The sequence below is a fragment of the Pinus tabuliformis genome, chromosome J, assembly GCF_031772625.1.
Source record: "Pinus tabuliformis cultivar Carrire ecotype Pingquan chromosome J, CPIR1, whole genome shotgun sequence".
Taxonomy (NCBI): Eukaryota; Viridiplantae; Streptophyta; class Pinopsida; order Pinales; family Pinaceae; genus Pinus; species Pinus tabuliformis.
Window position 1 is genome coordinate 909,259,680 of NC_142295.1, and position 24,343 is coordinate 909,284,022.

The 24,343-nt window shown below is 35.5% G+C and overlaps 1 protein-coding gene across 1 annotated transcript in view; it reads right to left on the bottom strand.

Moving 5' to 3' along the window:
* Positions 1-2,608: 2,608 nt before the first annotated feature.
* Positions 2,609-24,343, bottom strand: part of LOC149229688 (protein STRICTOSIDINE SYNTHASE-LIKE 3-like) — a 68,150-nt gene continuing 46,415 nt past the window's right edge. The window contains exon 4 of the mRNA XM_089375887.1: positions 2,609-3,178. Within this exon, the coding sequence (XP_089232013.1) occupies positions 2,773-3,178 (406 nt within the window). The 3' untranslated portion in view covers positions 2,609-2,772. The remainder of the gene's footprint in view (positions 3,179-24,343) is intronic.

Genomic DNA, 24,343 nt, shown 5'->3' on the forward strand with positions numbered 1-24,343 from the left:
GTTCCCACAACACTAAACTCTACTAAAATCCAAATCAAAAGGAAAGCCAAATGCCCCGTGTACATTTAGAAATATAATATTTACACTCATGTTTATTGGTTTGGAGATTTCAACTAGGTTAAATTTTCAAATTGAAATTACAACCCTTGATATTCCCAATGTTTATGAAAATTTATGAATAAATAGAATTCACATTAATTTCTCAAAAATTTCAAGTCCACAATTAAAACCTATGACACTTTCACTTATTTCAAGAATACAAGACCAAGTCAATCACATAAGAATAAATCATATCCAGAGAATACAAGACCAAGTCAATAACATATGAATTAGATCATATATAGCTCAACAATAAACTTAATAGAAATATATTACAAACTGAGATTTGAACCCAAGTGGGGAGAGTACCAATTTTTCCTCACAACCACTAAAACTATATCCAATTAACAAAGTCGAATCCAATATTTCCTTTATTCTTATAATACATTTATAAGCATCATAAACTCTTTCTTCTAATACCTTGGTTTCAATAATGTTTTAGAAATTCTTTCTTCTTATAATATATTAATTTAAGTATCTAGTCCTTAAATTCTTTTCTACAATACATTGATTTCATCTATATTTTGTATAATTTTTTTATTACAATACTTCATTTTATGTTTTAAGATATACATTTGAAGTGCAATATTTAGCATAATCACAGCAATAGATCAAAATCACACAAACAAATTTGATAATATTTACCTTGTATATTTTTTTGTGATTTAAAATTGAATAGAATTCTTTTTTGTTAAGGTTTACTGCATTGATTTCATCATCATTATAGTGTATAATTTTCCATATTTCCAAAATTGATCAATTTTGAATAAGTTATTTGTTGCATCATTTTTGTTATAGTTTATTGACCTCAATGTTTGTATATGGAATAAAAGCTATATGGAAAACAAATTTTCACTATTCCAAAACAATTAATTAGATATAAGTGTAGGTAAACTGTTATCATGTTACTAAAATTATGTTATCATTTGAACACTGTTGCCAGATCCAGCTTACTTCTCCCACAAAATCATGGATGGAAAATATGTTCCATGTTTTATAGCTTTATCATCCTTTTTGTTTGATGCAGGCAAAATGGCTGACTCCTAGAGACTGCAAAGTAATGCTCCCTCGTTTTTCAGGATGAAATATCTTACCAGTTCATAGTCTCATTATGTAATTGTTCGAATATTCAGCTCTTCAAATTCTATTGAAGGGAACGGATGTGGATGGACCTATGTCAGTGAGAGCTTCGACATGCAGAGTATGTTACTTGTGAAACAAATTCATTGATTTAAAAGAATTTCTGATTTCAATATTTGATTGAGAGGAGATGACAGTTAACATAAGTGAGGGTGCTTTTATTACCATAATTATATTAGAATCTCTATAGAGTAAAGGGGAGATATATTTAATAATGTCTGAGCATAACCTGGTTGCTGTGTTTTTATTATAATAAAATATTATCATCTCATTGTTGGCAGAGTCTGGATTCTCTCTCTGTTTGAAAAAGAAATAATGGTTTATGTACTTCAAAGGAGAAGACGGCATGAGAATTAGATACCGTATCTTAGACGTGCATGTAAAATTCATCAAATTCATGCTATATATTTTCACTAAGGTGGAGGATGTTTAAGTAAAGTATGTTTAATTTTTTTTTCAAATTAAGTTGAGTTTAAGTAATATCAACTTCTATATTAGATAGAAAAATGATCTATTTATAAGTAAAATTTTGACACTGAAATTGTGTTACACTCAGTTTAGACTTCCCTTGAAACAGTGTAAACCCATAAATTGCTCCCTCCCTTAACCCAGCCAATGATATTTGACATATGATTACATATGCAAAGTATAAATAATGTTAAGTATGTTTTTCTTTTCTACTGATATTTCTCCCAACCTCCACTATTATATTATATTTATATGACTTCCAATGTTTATAAATTCTACAAAATTGTATAGTTGCCACTTTGATTCCTCCCTTTCTTCAAAGATTTGATTATGTTGTAATAGCTCGAATGGAAATCTTCTTGGGTGTGATACTGTAGGTTGATTCCTCCCTTTCTTCAAAGATTTGATTACGTTGTAATAGCTCAAATGGAAATCTTCTTGGGTGTGATACTGTAGGTTGAAAATCTCTAGTTTTCAAAAGACCCAAATTTTGTTATCTAAAAAATCATGAAATTCCAAGATAAGGTAAGACTGGACAGATCAATCAGATGTCTAGACACATGAAAATTTTTCAAAAGAAGATGCACAAGATCCACAACTTGCAGAAGTTTAGATGTGAAAACATCTGCTTTACAGATAAATACCTGTCCAGGGGTGATTTGATTATGTTTATATTGTTTTTCAGTTGGTCAAATTTAACAATGTTTTCGATATAATTTTTTTTCACTAAATTGTGTATTTGGAAAATGCATAATAAAATTAATAGATTTGTAATCCATTTTAATAATTAACTTTATTCTTCTCCATCAAAATATAGAAAATTTTAGAACAAAATTTAAAATATTTCTAAAATTTGCAATCCAATTAAATCTATTATATCTCATTCAACTTGAAAACTGGAGAACTAGAAGATTGATCGCAGTAAAAAAAATCAAATTTTCCAGCCAGAGAGGTCTTTCAAAATATACCCCTAGTAGTTCATGAAAATCAACAGAATCATCCCAAAAAAAAATTGCAGAGGCTGACCTCAAGGCAGACATAATGTGATTGATATTGTTATTAGATCTAATTATTGTAATTAAGTGTAGCAATGTAAGGCATAAGAACAGATCCAATCCAGAGTGTTCCATCCTTTTCCTCAACGTGGCTGACTGCTCTCACAACCTTTCCCTGGCTATCCTCTAACACGTCAATAAGCTCTCCGTCGGCGCTGTACTTGGCTATGATGCCATGAACTGTTCCCCCAACAAGTCCCATGTATTGTCTCTCTGCAGACACGGGCAATCTGAGAAACATCATTCTCAAGCGAGGGTGCGTTGCCAGGAAGTGCGTCAGTGCATTGCGACGGAAGTGCATTGCCACCCAAAATTCTCCTCTCTCATTTGTCCTCACGTTGTCTGCGTAGCCTGGCAAAATGGCGAAGGAATCAGTGGTTCCTGCTTTTGGACCTTTTACCCAGTATCGTCTCAGCCTGAAACAGGTCAACAACATTGTAATTGGAGGATATCAATAAGATATTGGAGGCAAGTTGAAGGCAAAACTGACTAACAATTGTTATCCGAAGATTTCGCATATATTTTTAATGGCTATCTTTAAAAATTAAGTTTTTTTGCCTTGGAAATTCTGGTTATATTTTGAAAAAATCTGGCAAGAATTTTTGTAAATCTAAATAAAAACTGTCAAAATTCATAATTTTAGGTGTTTTAGACGTTTTTGATGGCGCTGAATCCATTTCCACTATAAAAACATGATTCAAACACTACATCTACAAGATTTTTTGAATTTTTTTGCCCAGATTCATGCCACTTTCAGCGGTCCTATCAATTCCTCCACCTACTTAAACGACTCATTTTTAATGGAGGTGATACCTGTTTTTCACTCACTGTGCCTCTTACACAAGAACAGACAGAATGATGTGCCTCTTACACAAGAACAGACAGAATGATTTGTCTAACACTTTTAGGAAACATAGGAACTTTTCGATTGGAATGTAATTAAATAGGTATAAATTTATTTTAAATATTGATTTAACATGAAGGATCTAATTTATGTTGGCCAATTTCAATTTTAATCACAAATGGACACTCTTATACATCATATAAACTATAAAATAAGCCTCTCAACTTAATAATTATTTATAATATAAACGATTTTAATAAATTAAAATATAAAATTATAAATAAAAAAACTCAATAATAATATATATATATATATATAAATTTATAATCACTATGCAAAAATGATTTGTTAATGTATACCGCATGACTTTAAAATTAATTATGTGATGAATCTAAATCCGATCGACCAATGATGCTCCTATTAATTATGATTATATAGTAGTGAGGATAATTTGCAATTGTAAGCTGTTTTATTAATGTTATTTAAGGAAAATTATATCATCTAGAATTATTTTATTGATGATGTTATTTAAGGAAAACTATATCACCTAAAATTATCTTATTGCTGATTTCTCTCCTCCTAAATGTCTCTAGATCTTGGGCTCCTAGGAAAATGAGCTCTTAGCCAAACAAAAAAAGTTTTAGGACATACTCCAAACGGAGACATGCAATTATGATTATACTTTATTTTATAAATTGAAACATGGAAAAAAAATATTATTATTATTTAATTTTGCGAAATTTTAAGTTCGAATTATAAGATAGAGAGTTTACAAAATTTGAATGTGAAATTTTATATTCATATTTACTTTAATTTTTATGGGGTTCCTAGGTCAACTCCTCAAAAACTAAATTGAAGCAAAAATATCATTCTCCTTTTTAAATTAACATTGATATTTCTATACATATAAATGTAAAGTTGGTTATTGTGTGAAAATGACAAACATGTGATGCTTTATTATGTGATTCCATGATGGGGGTGCTCTCATGATGATCGTTTCCTAGCAGGCGGTATAATCATCGATGCTTTCATGATGCTCGTTTCCCGACAGGTGGTACAATTGGCATGCAGATCATATGTATGATATATAGAGTGGTGGCTCTCGACATAAGGGCCATGCTCTACACCCGGCTCTGCATGCCACTCATGTGACGATATCATAGTTTTCAAACTATGCTGCACCTACCCAGGTTCGATTGACTTAAATGCAAGCAAGTGGGAGTATGTGGTTAGCCATACGAAACACATTTTGGCAATGGAATTTATCCCTCCATGTGTGAGATGGGTCACCCCTCTCATGGTGGATTGGTCGTGGGTGGAGAATTCCTTGACAATCGGGGAAAGGTCATTCATGAATTTATCATTATGAAGTTTATTGGGATGGTTGAGTACTGTGTTAGATTGCACACCTAGATTTCCATGACAAGCACTCCTGCTGCTCTCCTTAAGTAACAATTCTGGTCTCTCACTTCCTCGCCCTGCTATATATGCACGGTGTAGGTCCCAGGGTGGCGACAAGACTGTGTTTTGGGTGTTGTTGATGATAATCCATAGAGGTCAACTTGTGCATGGTGGACAAGGGTGGTGTATTTCAGACTACTGGGAGGTCTGTTTTCTTGGTACTCTCCTCATAATATAATTGTTTGGTCGCATATTAGTCCCTTAGTGGTCTAGTTATTTCTTGGTCGTATGGTCATGCACTTTAAGGTAGTCTAGTTATATCAAGGTCATTTGGTTTTTCAATGTAAGGGTCAATGTTCTTTGTGCTATTTCTACACAACTCGAGTTCTGGTCCTTCCTTTGAATTGGTGGCAGCATTTCCCTCTACATCACCCCAAAATTCCGACCCTACTGGGATTTTGTTTGGTTGTCAAGTGCTAGTCTACATAGTGTGGTACCTTAGTACCTTCTCCATTTGGTTTTGATAATGGCTATGACTCGTTTAGAATTTCAATTGTCTAAATTTTTATAATTTATACAATTCTCCATCCATAAAAATCCCATGGTTTTGAGAAGTTAGGGAATTTTTCAGTTGGTAAGTGTCGTGGGCTCCTGATTTTCTTCCTCCGCCCATAATATTACATCTCTAGTTTTACTCCAGGGTTTATTGTTCGCATTGTTCTGGGGTCCTACCCTCCCTTCACATTGTTTATCCCCATCATTTAGTTTTCAAGAACAATCTCTTCCCGTTTCGTCTGCAGGTTATATGCTTATATGCCTCCATGGTAGAGACTGCCTAGTCGTTGGGGTGGCACACCTGGGTCATCCTCTTCGCGACACCGACGATTGTTCAGATGGGAGTCTGTGGCTAATTTCTTTGAGTTGACTCCTCTCAAAGTGAGAAAGGAAATTCTTCACTTAGAGGCCAAGGAGTTCGGTGAATGTGTATATTTCTCTGATTTGAAGATTGGAGGCAATAGCCTCAAATGGGTACTCGATCCAAGAAAGTTTCGTAAGAGAAGGCTTCACTTTCTCTATTCTATTAGTTTGCCTTGGCAGTTGGAAAATCTATTAACCATGGTCATTCAAGATAAGTAGGTAGATAATTACAAGTTGATTGTAGGTCAAGAGGAGATAAAGAGAATCCTTAGGGACATCATATATAACTTGGATAATAATGTCGTCAGACTGACTCTGGTGGAGTGCTTTGTGGTATATGATTCAAAAACTAATTTCAATGAGCAACAGGGGGTGCCTGCAGTCATCAACACTCAAACTCATACCTCTCCTCACACAAAATCTTCTCCTCTCTCGCTAGTTATCATCTCGGACTAATAAGTCCACTATGCATATTGTATTAGTATTCACTGTTGGTTACTTAATGTTCTTTTTGTAAAGCAGCTTATGATGTTTTGAAAACATTGTCATTGGGCCAAGGATATGTATCTTTGCATTTCGTATTTGATATTTTGTATGGCTCAATTTTAGTCTTAGCGTGGCTATTATTATCCCTGGTGGAATATATGATCTCTCAGACTACTCTTTTGGTTGTATGAAAGGTTTTCACTATAATGTCTTTTGCTATTAATAAAAATCTATAGAAGAAGTTTACAAAAAAAATACTTTATTACGTAATTCATGAAAACTAACATATTAACTATATCTTATATAAATAGGTAACTATGTGGAAAATAAAGGAAACTATATTTTAATTAAATAAACAACTATGCAAAAAATAAAGTAATTATATTATAATATAATTTTTTCCTAATACATTTAATTTAATTTAATTGTAAATTATTAAACTAAATTTAATTAAAAATAGATATTAATAATTATTATACTAAAAATATTTAAAATAAAATATAGTTTAATCAATTATATATATAATTTAATATCAAAATTGATTTAGTCAAATTTCACAAATGATGAAAATAAAATTATAATAAAAATTAGAAGTTTAAATCAATATGTATTTGTCTTTTCATCTTAGTTAGTGGCACCACAAAATATCATATTCACAATTATCTATAAGTATATGAGCTACTCTACATGGGAAACCAAGAGACTTCTCACATTGTGGCTTAAACACTGTAGGATAAGAAAGCAAGGACCTCATACATATGAGTTAAATTTGACATGATCATAGAGTTGAAGTTGTTAAGTTTATAGTATGTGGTTTTTCAAGCCGATGATATTAGGAATCTTTTATTGTAAAGTGCCAAGAAATGAGTAATTGGAGGGCTCACTTACTTGGTAGTAATTGAAGGGTTCACTTAGTAGTTTGAGTAGATTTGACCAAATAGCCATCGAAGATTCAGGTTTAGTTGTTCCGCATCTGGATTTTGAAGAAAAATGTATATTATTGTCACTATGTTATAGTTAATTATATTCATCTCTCTCATATGTTTATTCCCAACCAACAATATGTTAGTTATGATAATCAGTTTTGCATTGATAAATGGTAGTTGAGTTATGATAATTAGTTTTTGCATTGATAAATGGTAGTTATGAAGATAAATTTCATAATCTTATCTTAAGTTGGATGGCAATGAAGTTCTTTGTAAAGTTATCACACCTTGGCTAGGTATGGATATCAATGAAATTCCTTTTCTTATATTTAAAAAAATGTTTTTCTTAAAAAAATATTATTTTTTAAATCTTGGATTAATCTATATTTAATAGAGATTTAAATTGATAAATTCAATAAGTAAGGATAACGTTATAAAGTATTATATAAAATATGTAATAAATATTTAAATTTTTTAATTTAGTCCATAAATCATTTATAGGAAACAATCCATATTAAATGATAATATAAAATTAACATTACTTAAATTTTTTAATTTAGTCCATAAATCATTTATAGGAAACAATCCATATTAAATGATAATATAAAATTAACATTACTTCAAATAGATATGATTGATATTATATATATAAATAGATATGATTGATATTAGAGAGAGTCATATTTAAAACTTAAAAAAATAAAATTATTAACCTGAAATATTCATTTTGTTGGTTAAATTTATAAGAGATTATGAAAAATAAATAGAAATTTAAAACATAAAGTTTGGTGTAGATATTATTAAAGATATTGGAATAGTTTGGTGTATAAATATTATTAAAGATATTGGAATAATATAGACAAAGTTTTTTGTTTGTTTGTTAAGTAATCTAAGTCCTGAGATGATTGACATGTTTAACTTATGGTTTGAGTAGTCACAATTTAGGGGTATCTAAGCCATCAAAATCACCTAGGGATCGCACTCGGCCTGGACCACACCATCGCTTAGTATGACTAGATTTTTGCCCATGGGGTTTCAAACCAGTGACCTTTTCACCACGAAGTGTCTTAACAAAGCACCCTGTCATCATCTATTCTATGCGTCATGGGTGGAATGATAAAGATAATGCTATATATGAAAATTGATATATTAAAATTATTAAAATTATAAGATATTATGAAAAATAAAAAGAATTTTGAAATATAATTTTAAAATATAAAAATGATTAAAAATAATAATTAATTATATATTTATTATTCAATTTTATTTTTGATATTTAATTTATTTTTTGTTAACAGTAATGAAAAAATTTGTATGAGATCAAAATTTGCGTTTGCAGGTATATTAGGAATTACATCAATCTTTTGCTAAGTCATTTAGTTTTCTCTTTCTTATCCAAAAGCAAAACTAACCTTTCCAGAGGATTATTATTCCCACATACAAAGGGGGGGATTTTAGACCTTCCAATAGAGCCCCAAAATATATCAAAACCAACAATACATGAACTACTAGTTAATGTTATAATCTCGCATTACAATATACTTGCCAACTCAATTGACTCATTCAGATTAGGAGATTTTATCATTTAATATCAAAGTCATGCTATTCACCATTCCTTGAAGCTCTTCTACTTGATGTTGAAGCCATTCTACTTGCTGCCTGAGATAACCCATTTCGTTCTCCTACTTATCCACCTTGACATGCACTTCCATGAGGATATCCATCATATTGGAGCAGACATAACTTTATGCATTGTTATTCAACTTAAGCTTCATGATCTCCAGTTGCAAAAGATCCAATTTGTCATTTAATTGTGCATAAGTTGCATAAGATCATCTAGCCATAATGTGAAAGAGAAGTTTGGCCTCAATCCACTTCTTTGATGAAACAATACCAATGTAAATAAATCCTATTCTCTTATGAAACTAGAGTAAACAATTATATATTATTTATAGGACAATCACCACCAACCATGTCCCTCTCAATTATGAGAACCACGTTCAACAATTCACCAAAGTAGAGAATCATATGCAGGGGATATACCTTAATTTTCCATGCAATGAACTCTAAATGTTTTAAATGCTCCATGATATGATCAATGACTTGATCCACAACCTATAGGCACTCCAATTCACAAGGATGAATCACAATAGCTTTAGTCACAAGACAACAAAACAACCCAGGCGGAACATCCACCAACTACAAGACCTGTCACTAATAAACAATATATGTCCAATTTCACTCCAATCTTTCTGCCAACTTCACGTTAATAAACATAGACATGCATGGTATAATATATAGTTGCAATCACGATGACTAATCCAGGTTATCTTTTATTTATAGATGCATTAAAAGAATTACATATACAGTTTGTAGCTTATTCAAAGAGAAACTTTAAATGTGCACATATGAGAGAAAGAAAAAGAAGAGCATAGGAAGCCAAGAAGACAAGAATTTGATAACGAGTTCATCTCTCCTGGACTACATCTCCGGCCCTGTTCGATCAATGGGGAGGCCTTCATTCATTAAAAATGGCATCAAAAGAAGTTACATTCATCAATTTACAAAATGGAGCATTATACCTCCATGCTGAAAAGTGCCCAAAAATTAGAGAGCCCTGTTGCAGAAACTGACACCACCAATGGATTCATGTCGCCAAGAAGTGTAAAATCCATATAAAACTTGCCCAATTTTGAATCTAGGCCAAAATCACATTCTTGCAAAAATGCTACTCAAACAAAGTTCCACCAATGTATCTCAGCAGCTCAAGGTTCCACCCCTCGTCTCAAAATCCGCCCGTTGATCTCTCCCTTGCCAATGGTAAAAAAAAATGAGTTTAAATAATTCTGGGCGGACTTAGCCATAATATGGTTATATTTATCAAAACCCATTTTTACATAACCATTTACCAACTTTAATAAACCGTATACCATAATATATAAAATATATATTTGTTTGCCTTTGATTGGGGAGTGGGCCCGTACTCCACGGGACCGCACTTACCCAGCCCAACCTACGGCATCCTTTTTTTTAACTTCGGCTGTACGTTGAAGCTTTATGTGGGGCGGCGGGACCACCACGTGGCTGCCCCCAACCACACCCATATCTCCATGCAATCTTCCTGCGTTGACAACTTTACCATATACCGCTAGTTTATACCAAGCATAACCATGGTTGTTGGTTATATGTGCCATATTATACGTTGGTTTCAACCCTGCGTTGGTTTATGGCATGCGTTGGTTTTCTTTTTAAAAGCTTTGCCACGTATGCCTCCATATGCGTTGGCCACCATAACTTTATATGGTATATGGTTAAACCATATTCCTCCACCGCTTTGTTATAACCATATTTGTTATATAACCTTTTCCATGTGCGTTGGTTTAATATATCTTATGCCAACGGTTTTTAAATACGGTGTTTGTTAACCTTACCATATTATTATAGGGTTTTTATACATTTTGGTTATTATTAATTATATATATATATATATATATTTTTGGGATATAGTTAATTGGATAACTATATGAAAAGTGTAGTTATAACCAAAATATTTCTTGTGCAGGTTTAGGAGGTTAATGACAGGCTGACATGTGTAAGTGTTTGATGGGTGCCATGTAGGTCCCATGCGCTGACTAGGATACCATGTGGCACACTGTGGGCCCCCATTTTTCCTCTGCCATACCAATCTTTGAAGAGCCCTATCTTTTGCGTACGAGCTTGGATTGACAAACTGTTCGCGCCACCGCGATCAAGAAGACGAGCCCTCTCAACTGATGCCATCAAATTCTCCTTTCTGCCATTTTGAATTTCGAGCCTTTATCCATCCCCTTGTTGTCACGAGATCCTCCTGGATCAATGACGAAAGAGCCTATACTCATCACCAGAGGACCAACCCAATTCTCATTCTTAGACAAAGGATACGTAAAATTCAAAAATGACTTCATAATAACAGTCAGAACAACATCAAGCTCTCTGATGCATTCCCAAGCGCAAAATTGTGTCGATTTCGCATCTACTACCTAATAAAAAGAAACACCACAACCACAAATTCTATACTAGACAAAGTTGATCGACATGGCTGATTCTTAAATGAATTATGTGAGAAGGAAGGATTGACACAACCATGTTCTATGTTTTGCATGACTTAACATGATGGGGGGTGCCACGTTGAAAACCTAATCCCTCTTTAATTTTTGTTTTGAAAACTTTACAACTAATATTTTCATTTTGTTAATATATGAAGGTAGGCCTTAATTGACCATTAACCACCAATTCACCAAAATTTAGATTGCAACCCATATTGGCACATCCATTGGCTTCCTTGTTATTGTCCCTTAATATGTGCTTAAAACTCATACTAGAGATAACTTTAGATGCTTTTTTGACCTGCTTTAGAAGATTATCCAAAATCTTATCTCTTGGAGTTGTATCTTTGACCATATGTTGTATTATAATAAGGAAGTTCTTTAGCACACCAAGAGAGAGGACCTAATTTTCTTAAGCTATAAGATACCTTCCTGCAAGCCAGAGACTTTTCTCTGATTGTTTGTCATCTTTCCCAAGCCCATGAGTATTCTAAATCTTTCATTTCACTAGTGCCATAAAAAATCCCTCCTCTCTTACCACCTCTTAAATTTAAAACCTTAAAATAATATAAATAAATCAGTAAAAAAATAAAAAACTTATTTTTTTGAAATATTTAAATTTAATTATTATAATTTAAAATATATAAAACAAAATAAAAATAAATTAGTTTTCAAGTTTATTTATCTATCCAATAAGATAAGGGCGTTAGTAATACAAAATGCATCATTATATATTGATTTTTCTTTGTTTAATATTTTAATTTAAAGAATTTTAGTTTATTTATCGTTAACAAAATAGGATTCGAGGATTTGTATCGTAAAAATAGCGTCAAATTTTTTGTAGCAGAAATTATATGTTAAGAGGATTTTCACAAAAGAGACAGATATTTCTATAATTCAAAGTACATGCCTTACATCCACAATTTAGGCTTACACGAGTATATTAGCAAACATTACTCATATAAGAAGAGATAAAAACAATACATAATTAAATTGGATTGAAAGTTTATTTTTTTGACATCATTGGTTGAGATGCTACTCCGGATTTTTTTCTTCTTCTTCACTTTTTTCCTAAACTTTTTTGTTTATTTATATTGAAATTCTTATTATTTCTTTTTAATCTAGAGTATCTTAATCAATTTTATTTGTTCTAAATTTTCCAATTCTTTGGCATAGTCTTTCTCAATCAGGATGGGTTCGGGACCTAATTGACTTGATGTTTCTTGCTCCTTATCATGAGAGATAAGTTCTTATTTATTTAAATTTTGGGTTATGTTTATGGGTTGAAAATGTCTCGCCAAAGAGTTAAGGGATCCAATCTGTGTGGGAAGCCTAATTAGACTCTTCCCTTTTCAAGATCGTTGAATCATCTAAATTATGTGCCCTGACAACTCGTTTTGACGGGCTTTAATGCTAAAAATGGAAAAGAACAACTGGAACCCCTCAAAACACTATTCTACAAACTATTAAGTAATGAAGTGTAATTCATTAAACATTATTAGTCTATATCTACTAAACAACAATTCAAACACTAATCTATAAAGCAATAAAGCAACACAAGGTTGTGATTCAATAAATAAGGTGTGTTGAATTGTGCTAAATAACAATGTTAGAGACCTATTTTAATTGCAAAAAGAAAAATTACTCTATGTTGACAAAAGTGAGGAAAAATAGAAATATACTAAGCTAATAACAGATTATAATGCTATTCAAACATGCGTAGGAAAATGTGTCTATACAAAATAGTTCGTTAACACATAGATTCTTATCACTAGTGTCCATAAAGTTCATAGTTTGAAATAGTCCCTATATGAAAGTGATAGAGTAATGTTAACAACTAATTTTATTAACTTAAAATTGTAGGAAATAAATGAAATCTATGCTATGCAAAACTGATTAGTCTTCCCAAAGTAGTCCAAGAAGTACATAGATCTACCAAGCATAGGATCAAGAGCAATGTAACTTGATATTAGAAAAACAAATCTAATCTAATTTGCAAAAGGAAAATCAATGCTCATAGATTAGTCCAAGAAACAAGTGAAATTTTTTTACAAAGTACGTGACCAAGCAAATTTGGTTTCTCAGTATTAAGAACAAAGAAGAAACAATTCTTACAAAATTCTTTTCCCAACCCCTTAATCCCTGAGGCAATGCCCATGTATATAGTATTACAAAACCCTCTCCCCCTTTAAGGGTCTCAATCATGAAACTGAAATTGGTTCCACTTATGACATGTAACTATCAGTTCCAACTCTAGAGGAGGTCACATAATCGTGCTACACATACTAGTCTTGTGGCATTCCCAAATCCTTTAGATCCTTGGCATGGCAAGAAATATCTAATTTATTGTTGATTTGCATTTCATCACGCCTGAAGTGATTGATGTTAGTTCCTCATTAGTGCCTCTTCAACAACCTTCGTTTCTTCCCTTTGCTTTTCAGATCTTCTCATTTTTCACTCTTACTCAAGGTGTTGCTTCTACTTCCTTGTGCTTTGCTTCTCCTACTTTCTAGGTGAGATTTTCATTTCTACAACCTATTGAATACAATATCATTCGATTTAGGCTTTGTTATATTTCTACAATTAGAGGAGAATTTAAGCTAGTTATGTTGAGGGGCATGTAAGAGAAAGTTGTGAAATCGATTCAATTTGTCACTCGAAGATATGAAAATTAAATTCATGATTGTTCAAAAACCCCTAAGGCTTTCTAAATGTGAGATCTCCTCCTTTTTGTGGTAGTACCAGTCGATTTCTTTGGTGTAATTGCACTGGTGGGCAATGAACCGCCATACCTTAAAATGGGGTATCCACTGCTATATCTCACACATCATGCTCTTACCCCTTGAGCCCTTAGTAATTAATTAAAGAAAAATCATAAAAAGGAAAAAGACGTATAAACAAGGGTGGAAAAATCAATTCCAAGGCACCTCATGTACCACGATTGCTCCCTCCTATACATTATATACCCAAGTGTGGGCTTCCCTTTGATTAGCTACCCTTGTACCCCAGCATGTGGCCCAGGGATGCCCCTTCTCATCCCCTACCTCATTCACCTCTCTATCACATACCACCACCTTTTGAAGGATGTACCTTGAAAGTATTATCCCCTTTAGAAGTAGAAACCACCTAATAGGGTACTTGCATAACCCCATTTGGAGCTTGAAGACATTAGCACATGCCAAAGCCCATTATGGAAGGGCAAGCCATTATGAAGTCCCCACATGTGGTCCATGGTTGGTAAGCTCTTTTACTTGATTTCTTTAATGACTTGTTGTATTGGAGGGCTAGCGGACGTATTGGATCTTATGTAGGATTGCAGGTGGTCTCCATGTTGGGTTTGGTCTCCTTATACGAGGTCCTAACCCTCTAGAGGGATACATTGGAACATGTAGGGTGTATTTTGAGAGTCATGGGCCTCCACAACAATAGAAAAAACTCCATGGATCCTCGAGGACGTTCAGAGATTGCTCGAGATTCACCTAATGGACGAGGAAGATGCACCTAGTTCACCTTTGCCCAACTAGCCCCACAAATGTACCATGCACTTGGAAGCTGACCCAGGACTTATAGGGTGATGTGGAATCATCTACACCATCATCAAAGCCCTTACAGATGATCTACATGCATCTTCGACTCATTTGGAGACCCATGAGGTTATTATTGTGCCCCCACACCCACTGGGAGCACCACAAGTTTATTATTAGGAGAACAAGGGGCCAACCCTTTGTCCATCACTTTTTAGGGTCCTATTCTTAATTATGGCACCGATGGACCTCATCAGGCCTCTTAGAGGGCCATACAACATGTATTATTTATCATTTGACCTCTTAAGAAGCTTATTATTTCATTTGTGAGCTGGTTTGGTGGGATTGTCCCCAAAAGTTAGGTTATTAGCACATTATATTATTTTGGGGCTTATGTAGGCCTAGGAGACTAATTTGAACTCCTCATTAGTGTATAAACACAAGTGATATGATTTCATTTTCTCATCGTCACTTTGGATTCGATCTCTTCTCTCTTGAGAATTTCACACTTTTTCTTGGAGGATGAATTGGAGCTTTATGGATGAATTTTGATGTTTGGATTTGGTTTATCTTGTCTTGGATCTTCTCTATTGTCAAATTGTGGATGGTTGGATATCTTCTATTACATGTAAGTACATGATTTTAATTCTATTCTTATTTTACTTTGTCATATACATTGGATTGGGAATTTCGTTAGTTTTAGGGCTAATTGTTGCATGAATTTACTGCTTAAATTGTGGAATTTTGTCTGTATATAACATCTCTCAATATATGGGCCATGTAATTTTGAATGAAATTTCCTAAGGATAATTCTATCAATGAATTCATCTTGATAAGCCATCACCTTTTGCAAGTCGAAGTATAAATATGTAAGTTTGCTTCCCTTTGGGCTGGAAGACAAGTGAAGTAGTCTTAAGGCCTTCTTGGTCAAGAAACAAGGTCCTCATTCATATTTATCCTAGACTCCATTTTCCCAAGACTAAGGCATTGATATATCAAGAAGCGGTCACTCAAAATTCAACTCTTTTTCACCTTCTTCTAGGTATAGCCAAGTTGGGTCACCTAGGGCATCACTTTCCTGACAAAGTAGCCCTCCAAAAAGTTCGATCTCCTAGCCTCTCTTGCGTTGGTGTGTCCTCAAGGCCTTCACCAATTTTGAAGCCATTACGACAGTGGAGTTGTGAGATAATCCAAGCCCTAGCTCTGATATTAAACTTTGCCCTAGCATCCCCAAGGTTGGTGCCTCATAGGATCAATTTGACACCTTTAAGTAAAATTCCTTTCTTTGATCCTTTCCCCCTCCTTGTCTGGTTAAAAACATCATTGGTTGCTAGATTCTTGCCTCTTAACCTAGGCTGGGTCCACTTGATCCCGTGTGGTCCCACTCCTTTGAAAAGATAATTCTTCAAGGACCATCTGGGATACCAATTTCAATAAGGATTTTAGGGATTGGGAAACTCTTTCACAAGTCATATTCCATAAACCTAACCCTCAAATCCCCACATCCTTCTCCTAGAAGACATTGTACCTTGCTTAGAAAGTAAGCAAGCTCCATTCTTGACCCTCTTCTGGAAAGTGATTATTTGGGTCATTTTATATCCACTTGTTGATTTATCCTTCATTTGTGACTCTATATATATACTAGGTCTCCTCCCTTTGATGAAAGCCTGTAAATAATAGTGAGCCTTAGCTAAGGTGACAATGGGCTAATTCTCCATTTGTTGCCCTTGTCTAGCATTTGACCCTTTAGGAAGCCCCTTTAGGTCCCCTGCTAGTTTGAGCGGTAACATTTTGGCGTCGTTTCTGGGGAAAAAGCAAGTCTACCTCCCCAGTGAATCATTGAGGAATTGACTCATTGACGACATCTATAAATCATTCCTATAGCGACTCCACTCATTGTCCAAACTACTAGTTTACTTGAAGGTGACAACATTCCTCCTTTAAGTAGGGTTGTTGCAAAAAGGGGAGAGCGAACTCCATCACCTATTGGAACCACACTTTTCCCTGAATTTGAGAAGGTCAGTGATCCACCTCCAAAGATGCCATCTATTTCTAACACTTACCCCAAACAAGATCAACCTAAGATGACCAAGAGTGAAAGACACTTGGTTAGTGTCTTTGCCCCTTTGAAATTGAGTGATGATTCCAAACCACTACCTGAAAAATATAACCGATGGTTACCAAAATTCAAAGGGGATGCTACTTGGATTTCCCATGGTTTTATTGAATAATTTTATTGGAAAATATCCCCTAGGATGATCTTTGATGAAGATAAGCTCATGATGCTTTTTTCCTTATCACTTGAGGGACAAGCAAGCGAATGGTACCTTAGCATCCCCCCTGCATGCATGCAGGACTCCGATGAATTTTAAGACCTATTCATGAAGAGGTGGTCATGCAATGCCCAAGGGACTTTCAATATTGAAAAATTCTACCAAATAACCAAGGGAAGGTGAGATGTACGAGAATTCATGCAAAAATGTGATAGGGTAGTCAAAGATATAACTGATCATTTGAAGCCATCCGAAGCCAATATTCTTGATAAGTTCATAAAAGTGGTAGGTGGCCACTTCACTTATGTGTTAAGGGATAAGAAACCTTCCACTTTGGCTGAAGCTAAAGAGATAACAATGGAAGTTGAAGAGAACATGCAAATATCGAAGGTTGATATCAATGACCACCCTAGAGCTAGAGCTGAGCTTAAGAAGGAGAAATCCAAATACCAACATGAGGAAAATATATTTGCCATCTTCAAGATAATGGAAAAATTCACCAAAGAAGCCAATGCACATGACAGGGTTACCATGAACAAAATCACCACCTTGGAAAGGGCCCAAAAATCTAGTTATATCCCAAAAAGAAAACCTTTCCCCAAGAAGCAAAGTGAAGAAGATAGGCCAAGATCTTCTCAATTCCCAAACACTTTGGCTCCAACTAATGTTGTTGAGCTAGACCCATCATCTGAGGATGAGGAAAGTGAAGAGGAAGAGAGTGAGGATGAACAAACTGATGAGCAAGCCAACCTTGTGGAATCTGACATATTCAACATTTTTCTAGGGGGATCATATACACACCCTCCCACTAGTGAGGTCACCTTTAAAGAGGAAAATGAAGAATCCATTCTCAACTCTAATAGCAAGGGAAGGTTCAAAGGGGTCCAATACTCATGAGAGGAAAACAAAAAAGACCCAACAACTCCTAAGGAACCATATAAATAAGATCCATCACCTAAGCAAGCCCCTTCCCAATAATCTCTCCCTAAAATTCCTCCCAAGAAGGATCCCCCAACAAAAGCCAATCCGAAAAAGGATCCTTTGAGGAAAGAAAACATCAAGAAGAAGGAAAAGGGGAAAGAGGTTCAACTTGAAATCACCATAGGAGTTGCCATAGGAAGAATGACTATACCTGTTCCTTTGAAAGAGATTGCTAAACTTCCTGAGCAACAACAACAAATCAAGAAGTCCCTGGGAATTTAGGAAGAAGAATTACCTGAAGAATTGCAAAACATTCACATTCATAACAGAAACCCTGGGCATGAACCATTCTTTCTCCCTTTAGCTATCAATGACCTCTTCTTACACAATTGTATGTTAGACTTAGGGGCTTTCGCAAATATCACGCCTTTAACCATTATGATGAAATTGGGTCTCAACATCACTCGATCATACAAAAAAGTGTGGTTTTAACTCCAAACTTGTGGAAGTGGAAGGTCTCATCAAGGACCTTAAGGTTTCTTTGGCTAGGAATCTTGATATATCCCTCCTCATGGATGTTATTGTCATTGCCATTCCTGATGTGTGGGGAATGCTATTATTTAGGAAGTGGGGGGCTACCATTGGGGGTCATGTTCAAATGGAACTATCATATGCCACCATCCCGCAATATGATGGTACCCATTTTATCCTTTATAGGGAACCTACCTACTTACCTCATGTGATCAAGCTTGGACCATACTATGAATCATGTGAAATCGAGAAACCTTCTCCTATTCTCCCAGCGCAAGAAGTGTGTATCCTCAAGAGGCCAATCTCTAAAACGAGCAAAAGATGGAGGCCTAAGAAATAATATAATGATGGGGATTTATTCTTGGTTGATAGAGATCCAATAGCTGTAAGGATTCATGGAAAGGTTGGGGAGGATTATTACTACATTTCCAAATTTAACGACGAACTTTGGCCCGAGCCAGTCAAATTAAGTCATATCACCTCTTTCCTTGAGACTTGACATTATATCATATGCATGGTAGAGTAGGATGCATTGCATGATGATTTTTGCATTAGAATTAACGTCATATGATATTTCTCATGGTAGATAGATGCATATTTGCATATTTTATTTTTCTATAGATTTTATGGCTTAACATTTAGCATGTGCGATCATGAGACACCACGAAATCATGTTGCCCCAAGTTCTTCATCTATTATATGTGAGAATAACAGGTCTACAGTAAAAAAGTGTTTGTTGGATTTCTCACAACCTCTCGTTCGACTAGCTTCGCCCACTTCTTCGAGATATCACGTCCCAGTTGGAGCCAAATGTTACCCACCATTTTGTGGGTGATATCCTTAGGAGAAATTTTTCTCCAAGATGGTCATCAGCCGATAGCCAACCACCCTTTGCAGCCACCAACTAGCTCGTTGTGCTATTTCTCCATCACCTGAGCCAACCATGTGGTCTCTCATCCATTTGCCATGATCATATGTTTGAAGGTGGGCCTCCTGAACCTAAAGGTATGCCTTGTCATTTGGTACTTGAGTATTGTAGTTTGTTTATCATGGACATTTCTGCGCATGGATTAATGGGGGGATTTATCAAAAAGAATGGGCTAGGTCTGTGCTCTTGTGCTCTAGAACCCTTTTGGATATTAAGCTTGGATTCTAGTCTCGTGGGATCTATTTCATTGGCCATTTGGATTTAGGAATGGTATTTCATGGAAAACCCTGATTTTGGTTGCGTGGTCCCGCTCCCTTATCCACATATATTACCACCTTTCCACTTATTATTACCCCATTCATCATTTCTCCCACATGGGTCCACATAGGTTTAAATTTTCCCTTCCCCTTGCCCACAACTTGGGTTAGGCCTGGAAAGATGCTCTGAAGGTTGATGCAACTAAAAAGAAAGATAAAAGCATAATTGGCCACATTCAATAGGAAAATGTACCACAAAATTCAACATATGGTCGGGACAAACACATTTAGCATGTGGGCAAAAGCCAATACATGAGCTCTACCCCATCATCGTGGCCACCACCCTAGTTCCTACAAGTTCTATGAGCCTCCTTCATCATATAGGAACCCATGATTGTCCCAACCCTTGGTGGGAAATGAACAGCCCTACCTTAAAAGGAGGGTATCCATTGCTATATCTCACAGATCATTCTCTTACCCCTTGAGCCCTAAGCAGTGAATCAAAGAAAAATCATAAAAAGGCAAAAGGAATATAAAGAATGGTGGAAAAATGAAGGTCGAGGCACGTCATGTACCACGATTGCTCCCTCCTATACATTATATACCCAAGTGTGGGCTTCCCTTTTATTAGCTACCATTATACCCTAGCATGTAGCCTAGGGCTGTCCCTTTCATCCCTTACTTCATTCACCTCTCTATCACATACCACCACTTTTTGAAGGATGTACCTTGAACTTATTATCCCCTTTAGAAGTAGAAACCACCTATTAGGGTACTTGGTTAACCCCATTTGGAGCTTGGAGACATTTGCACATGCCAAAGCCCATTATGGAAGGAAAGGCCATTATGAAGTCCCCACCTGTGGTTCATGGTAGGTAAGCTCTTGTACTCGATTTCTCTAATGACTTGTTGTACTGGAGGGCTAGGGGACACATTAGATCTAATGCAGGATTGTAGGTGATCTCCATCTTGGGTTTGGTCTCCCTATATGGGGTCCTAACCCTCCAGAGGGCTACATTGGTGCATGTAGGGTGTGCGTTGAGAGCAATGGGCCTGCACAACATTAAACAACACTCCGTGGATCCTCGAGGATATTTAGAGACTGATCAAGATTCACCTAATGGACAAGGAAGATGCACTTGGATCATCTTTGCCCAGTCAACCCCAAAATGTACCATGAACTTGGCAGCAGACCCAAGACTTGTAGGATGATGTGGCATCACCTACACAATCATTGGATCCCTTACAAATGACCTACATGCATCTTCAACTCATTTGAAGACCCATGAGGTTATTATTGTGCCCCAACACCCGCTGGGAGCACTACATGTTTATTGTTTGGAGAACAAGTGGTCAACCCCTTGTCCATCACTCTTGAGAGTCCTATTCTTCATTATGGCACATATGGACCTCATCAGGCCTCTTGGAGGGCCCTACGACATGTATTATTTATCATTTGACCCCTTAAGAGGTTTATTATTTCATTTGTGAGCTAGTTTGGTGGCCTTGTCACCAAAAGTTAGGTTATTAGCGCATTATTTTATTTTTGGGGCTTATGTAGGCCTAGGAGACTAATTCAAACTCCTCATTAGTGTAAAAATACAAGTGAGATGAGTTCATTTGCTCATCATCACTTTGGATTGGATCTCTTCTCTCTTGAGAATTTCACACTTTTTCTTGGAGGATGAATTTGAGCTTTATGGATGAATTTTGATGTTTGGATTTGGTTTATCTTGTCTTGGAGATTCTCTATTGTCAAATTGTGAATGGTTGGATATGTTCTATTAGATGTAAGTACACACTTTTAATGTTATTCTTATTTTACTTTGTCATATACATTGGATTGGGAATTTCACTATTTTTAGGGCTAATTGCTCCATGCATTTACTGCTTAAATTATGGAATTTTGTCTCTATATAACATCTCCCAATGTACGGGAAATGTAATTTTGAATGAAATTTCCTGGGGATAATTCCATCAATGAATTAATCTTGATAATCCATCACCTTTCGCAAGTCGAACTATAAAGCTATAAGGTTGCTTCCCTTTGCCCTAAAAGACAATCAAGGTAGTGTTAAGGCCTCCTTGATCAAGAAACAAGGTCGTCATTCATATTTATCCTAGACTCCATTCTCCCAAGACTAAGGAATTGATATTCAAGAGGTGGTCACTAAAAAATCAAAGTTTTTCACCTTCTTCTAAGCCTAGCCAAGTTGGGTCACATAGGGCATCACTTTCCTAACAAAGCAGCCCTCCAAAAAGTTTGATCTCCTAGCCTCTCCTGCGCTGATGTGTCCTCAATGCTACCTCCAATTTTGAAGCCATTCCGACAGTGGAGTTGTGAGATAATCCAAGCCCTAGCTCCAAGATCAAACTTTTCCCTAACATCCCCAAGGCAAGTGCCTCATAGGATCAATTTGACACCTTTAAGTAAAAGTCCTTTCATTGATTCTTTCCGCCTCCTTGTCCAGTTAACATCATTGGTTGCTACATTCTTGTCTCTTAACGTAGGATGGGTCCACTTGGTCCCAAATGGTCCCACTGCTTTGAAAAGATAATTCTTCAAGGACCATTTGAAATACCAATTTCAATAAGGATTTTAGGGATTGGGAAACTCTTTTACAAGTCATATTCCATAAACCTAATCCTCAAATCCCCACATCCTTCTCCTAGAAGACATTGCACCTTGCTCAAAAAGCAAGCAAGATCCATTCTTGACCCTCTTCTAGAAAGGAATTATTTGTTTCATTTTATATCCACTTGTTGATTTATCCTTCATTTGTGACTCCATATATATCAGATCTCCTCCCATCGGTGAAAGTCCGTAAATAGTAGGGAGCCTTAGCTAAGGTGACAGTGGGCTAAGTCTCCATTTGTTGCCCTTGGTCTAGCATTTGACCCTTTAGGAATCCACTTTAGGTCCCTTGCTAGTTTGAGTGGTAACACACCTAGGGTGTGATGTTCCTTTTTCTGGTGTTCCTTATGGCATGGTCAGGATGGACTTTCAGAGTTGGAGGTAGACAGGTCACAGTTACAGGTTGGTTCATCAATGGGCCCAAGGGCCTTTGAAGGGGTTTTGAGGAGTTTTATGAGGCCTGATGGCATTCACTTGGTATATTCCATCATCTGCACAATTTTCCTTTTGTTCCGTTGCATTCCAACAACTTAAAAAAAAAAAACCAGGGTTATTAAAGGGGCCTAACTCAATTAGTTACGCTTAAGGCGACATTTTAGAAGGAATACTTGGCATAACACCTTAGTGTAATAGTTTGTTGGAACACGATGGGATAGTTAGAAGTGTTTTTTAATGGCCTAAAGAGGCATGGTGGCCAATTTACCATTTTCCCACATTAAAAAGAATATTTTAATTAAGGGAAATGTGCTCAATGTTTAAAATAATAATAAAATATGAGCTTCTAGAGGGGTCCATCAGATCTATAAAAAGAGGAAGAGGAGACCATTAGAGGACATATTGGATTTGATATTTCTTCTTGTATGAGAGGTTGGGAACTTGGTTCTCTACTTCCTTGGTATCCCCAGGACGAAAACCCTCGGGTGATTTAGTGAGATTGGGTGAGTACCCATCTCCCCTTGGTGAATTCATCTAGAATTCATAGGAGAGCTTAACAGTGGTAGTTCAGTTCAGTTTTTTTGGAGGGCCCGTGCAACATTGGAGAAGATCCTTGAGGCCAGTTCTATCTCAACTATATCATCTATTTTGTTATTTAAGCATGTAAAATCCCAATTATATATTATAATAAAAGCTGAGATTATTTCTGCTCATTGTATGATTGAATTCTGTGCATTCTCTTGTTCTATTTTACGTGGTAATATTCTATAATTTGAATGGTAATTTTATGGAGAATTTGTTGAATTAGTTTTATGCAAAATCCGCAAAATATCCCGAAAGGGATATTACAGTGGTATCATAGCTTTGCATCCTGTCGGCTTGAGAGTCCATTGCAAATTAAATTTGGAGGATATTCGAGGGTTTACTTACCAAAATTGCTGGACCAAATTTATTTTAGCACAAATTTTATCTCTGAATATTAAATGCTCGACAAATTTATGATCAAATTGTCTAACCATTGAATATTTAAAAAGGGGTTGATTATTTAAAAAAAAAGGGAATTAATATCTGAGCCCAATTATTTCATAAAGGCCAAAGATCAAATGTATTGAGTGGTGCCATAAAAATATGTTGAGGGGCCATGGGAAATTTTATCATAGTCCAAGGCTAAATATTATTACATTGCTTTCAGGAGGATAAATTCCTTTAATTTTGTGAAAATATAGAATTATTCGAAGACCCACTTTGTGAACCCTGAATTATTATTTACAAATTTCATGCCTGAAGCGAACGAAAGGTTGCACTGCCACCCATGCTGATCAGGACGGGGTCAAATCTATTGCTGAAGTGGTGATTTGGAGAAACCTCAGAATTGTGAAGGAGCTAGAGTCCCGATAACCCGCTCTAAGTTTGCAGA